This window comes from Taurulus bubalis (assembly GCF_910589615.1).
Source record: "Taurulus bubalis genome assembly, chromosome: 15".
NCBI lineage: Eukaryota > Metazoa > Chordata > Actinopteri > Perciformes > Cottidae > Taurulus > Taurulus bubalis.
The window spans coordinates 25185105-25189724 of NC_136603.1; the positions used below are offsets into that span (position 1 = coordinate 25185105).

Consider the following 4620-nt stretch of genomic DNA (forward strand, 5'->3'; position numbering starts at 1 on the left):
TGATCATAGCACGGCCCTGCTGTTTTTGGTTGGTGGCCCAAATAAATATCAAGAGAAATGGCAGTAATCAGTACTCAACTTTTAAGTCTAAAAAAAGATGTAGGTGCTTTCCATCACATTTTCACTTATCACATTCCGTCATAATCCCTATTAATCATGACCAACACAGACACAGCGGAGTTGTAGTTTGGCCTCAAAGTGTTCCTGTGGAGCCGTTTGTTTCAGGCCGCATGAGGTAGAAACTCAGCACAGCGTGAAATACGGAGAAATCCTAACGGCAAACCCACAGGCAGTTCTTCTTCACCTCTTTGACCCGTGAAGGCCCATCCCGTGTGGACGCTTTCCTCCACGTCGTCTCAAGCCCCATTTCAGTGACACTATACCTTTAGTTTAGTAACAAGCATGATTGTTACTAAAACCTCAAATTGGTGACGTCGTGTTCGACTATTTTTGTAATGGAAATATTATTTCAAGTCTCGGGAGGAGAGTTCAAAGGTTACAATCAATATCAAGAACAAACAGAATTTCTTTAAACAAGACAAAATGCCTCCGTCAATTTATTAAATGCTTGCAAGCAGGGAGAACAGCTCAACAGTCATGAATCATCAATGCCTGTCAGGGTTTTCAACAAAAATCATCAATTCGACAGTCAGTTGTATACATTTTTAAATGACCATCCCTTTAAAGCCCATCTGTTCTCTAATTGGTTCCCACTAGACCATATGGGATATACATTGAACTGTGTGTTCCACGTCACACATACATTGAAGATCTTCCACGTGGCTTGTACTTTTTTCCACATTATATTTTCAGCCAATCCACTGCCTCCACATACATCAGATCATGTATAGAAAGATGGCGGTGTTCTTACATCAGCATATTTGTTAATCGATTCTGCGTGATGTACCTTTGAACATCCTTTTATTAGGTAGTCAGCATCTTAGAGTTCTTATCAGCTGGTATGAACTTGAGTACCTTCAACCCCTATGTTATCAGTTTCTCTCTTCTACTCATGATCTGAACATACACATTATTAAACTCATGTTCAATCAAGGAATGTATATTAAAAATACAGCATATACATATTTTCCCATTACACTTTTCACACACCTGCTCTGCGTTTCCTGTCTCACAACACCTGTTGTGTTGCATCTTTCTCAGGTACAATAGACTCGAAACAGGAAGTGACGTGCATCCCCTTTATGACATTAACTGCAACCATTTCCTTTGAATTACAAGAAGCCATACTTGTAACTCACAGGCTCCGCCCTCTACTGGGCGGTCTGGGTAGTGCTCTGCTGGGCTCCAGCGGTCCTTTCATCCAGCGTCCTCAACCACGGACCGCTTTCCTGTAAGAAGATATTTCAGACGATGAACAGCCAGCCCGATCAAATCAAACACAACTACAAGTGTTGTATTTGTTTTGTTATTAGGTTTTCACAATAAAAAAGTAATGTGTCTAATATTCTGTTTATTTCTTTGATCTGCAACATGACGTCACCACTGTTAGTTATAGTATCAGTGAGTCATTGTACTGGAGTACCACGTTACCACAGTGCAGTACTTTAATACGTTTTGAGAACTTTCAGGACTTCTTCAGGTACTTCAATTCAACAGCTATAGTTCGTTAACATATTAAGATTTGACACGCGATGTACCAGCTGACACATTCATTAAATTGTTCATTTATTTAAGTACAGACCAAATTGGGGTCCAAGTGGTCTCAGTCTGGCGCCGTCTGGGTCCAACCAGTCCAAGGCAGCACTGGATTAAGGTTCCAGTACTCTAGTGTCTTGTTCTTAAGTTTGGCTTGAGAATCATTTTATTCATCATAATATGTTTTGACTCAGTTTAAACACACGGTTCACACATGTATTGCTGGTTGTACAAAAGCATTTTAGATGACACAATTAAGATGATTTAAAACTACAAAGGTCAACAATTAGTGACAAATAATGAAGTTTAAAAAGAGGAAGAATGGCGTCGGTTATGAAAGCCATAAACATGATGTGTATTCTGTGTGTTGCAGTTCAGTCTGAGTCTGCCGTACCGAGAGGAGAACCGGATCTCCTACCTGCAGCCGGGCGTGCAGTACTGCGTGACGGTCTCTGTGAGGTCGCTCTTCAGCTCCCACAGCGTCTCCAGTGAGCCGGGCTGCGCCTTCACCAGCCCTCCTCAGGCCAGCAGCTCACGTATGTGTTACTGGAACACGCCATGCACACGCTGATCTTCCCTTGTGCAGCTTGAATGTGTTTATTTGGGATGAGAGGCTCTCTGTTCACAAGTCAAGACCTTTTCACACACAGTGTGAAGGCGGCTTCCTTGATGTTTCCCGTCTGAATAGAATGCAGTTTGTTGTTACGAGGACGTTCACGACACATTCAAGCTTTAATGGCATGTTTTTCTTTTTTCAACAAGACACTTCTACCACCCTAAAGGTCAAAACAACATTTCACAAAACACAACAAGTTGCACTATAAAGTGGGAAAAGTGCAAATACAAATTGGGCATATTTCAGCAACTAGATGCAACAGGAGAAATGATTTATTATCTATGAAGGCAACCAACACCTCAGCCTTATATCCGCCAAAGTAAAATCTTTTATTTCCTAAACGTTTGTATTCAAATGAACACTATAGATGACTTAAAGAAAGTTAAAGGAAATAGTTGAGTTGATGCATATCTGAGTTGACCTATTAGAAATATTCTGGTTAATAATCTTGAAAACAGTCAAACGAGACATTTCCTCTGACAATAATTGAAATATGAAAATGTCATATTGTGACGTCGCTGTTCCAGTCTACTAGACACTCTGAAGGTCATCAGATTGGTTTAAATCATGACATGAAGAACACGTTGTAATAGCCGTGTTGCTCAATCCGTCTGCTTGAGTCACCAAAATGAGTTGAGATGAAACATGTTCTTATTAGATCAATCAGATGTTAACAAACTGCATAATTTGCGATTTAAAAAAAAGGTAATGAATCCCAATATATTGCAATGTTTGATATCACAATACTCGGTATAATACAGTATAACGTTGTGTTCTCAGTGTGATGAGACAATAATCAGATGCAGATCTTCTACATAAACCTCCTTCCTGAACTTGTTTTTATCGTATCAGTGTTGACCTTTATAATTCTGAGCTATCTTCCTCCTCCTTTCTCTCTGTTTCACAATCATGTATTTAGAATAAAGGTACTGGATTCTCAAATGAATCTGCTTAATTTGTTAAATAGCCTAATTACATTTCCAGTCTTTCAACAAGTGTTTGTATATTCCAATGTTTTAATGTGACATGTTGCTGGTTCCCAGTGTATCTGGTCTTCAGCCTGCTGGGAGCGTTCTGTGCACTGGGAGTTCTCCTCACTGGACTGGTGGTCTGCGCGGACAGAAAGCTCTGGTAACCCACCATACGTGTGCTGCTCTTCATCTTCACCTTCAACGTGGAAGGAAAGCCTCTTTTCTTCATGTAATCTGTTTGATTAGTTGGTTTCTGTTTTGACTGAGATCAATAAGATCATACTTTGATAATTAGTTTATTTATTATTGATAAATACATCTTAAAACTGATAATGACTCGTAGATTATCAGTTAGTCAATCAACAGAATATTAATTACTGACTTTTAATAATCTATTGTTTAAGACTTAAACGATAGATTATTAAAATGGTCAGTAATTAATATCAAACTTGAAGTCATGGATCATGTGGCTCTGTGAGGCTATACTTTGGCACAATGGTGCTGTGAGCTAAATGCTAACATGCTCACAGACAATGTTAACTGATGTTTAGCAGGGAGATGTTTACCATCTCAGTTTAGCATGTTAACATGCTAGCATGCTAAACTGCTGGCATGCTAAACTGCTAGATGTGACACAGATGTGAAGACAAGGTGCAGCTGGGTGACATCACTCACTCATTGGTGTTGCAGTAATAGTCTGAATCCATTGGACATCCTGGCTGATGACGCAAGAGGATTACCAAAGTCCTTACGTTCATCCTGAGAGTGTCTGTACCTCATTTCATCGTCCAACAATTGGTTAAACGTTTAACAAAAAAAACATAAATACAACCTGCTTGCTGCTTGAGGACAGATTTTTCTCAGTTTTGACAAAGTGGTGCAACCACCAGCCAATAGACCGCTCTGCCATCCCTAAAGCCACGCAGCTGGAACATGCAACACATGACCACATGCACCACGGGAAACACACAACACACGCACCACGTGCGCCACACGGAACACACAAACCACACGGAACACACGCACCACACGCACAACACGGAACACACGAACCACACGGAACACATGGAACACACGCACCACACGAACCACACGGAACACACGGAACACACGAACCACACGCACCACACGGAACACACAAACCACACGGAACACACGCACCACACGGAACACACAAACCACACGGAACACACGCACCACACGGAACACACGCACCACACGGAACACACGCACCACACGCACCACACGGAACACACGCACCACACGGACCACACGCACCACACGGACCACACGCACCACACGGAACACACGGAACACACGAACCACACGCACCACACGCACCACACGGAACACACAAACCACACGGAACACACGCAC

The 4620-nt window shown here is 41.6% G+C and overlaps 1 protein-coding gene across 1 annotated transcript in view; it reads left to right on the plus strand.

The window, feature by feature from the left end:
- Positions 1 to 3407, plus strand: part of crfb2 (cytokine receptor family member b2) — a gene marked incomplete at both ends in the record, with an annotated part of 8907 nt that extends 5500 nt beyond the window's left edge. The window contains 2 exons of the mRNA XM_079230994.1: positions 2030 to 2192; positions 3316 to 3407. Of these exons, the coding sequence (XP_079087120.1) occupies positions 2030 to 2192; positions 3316 to 3407 (255 nt within the window). The remainder of the gene's footprint in view (positions 1 to 2029; positions 2193 to 3315) is intronic.
- Between the last annotated feature and the right edge of the window lie 1213 nt (positions 3408 to 4620).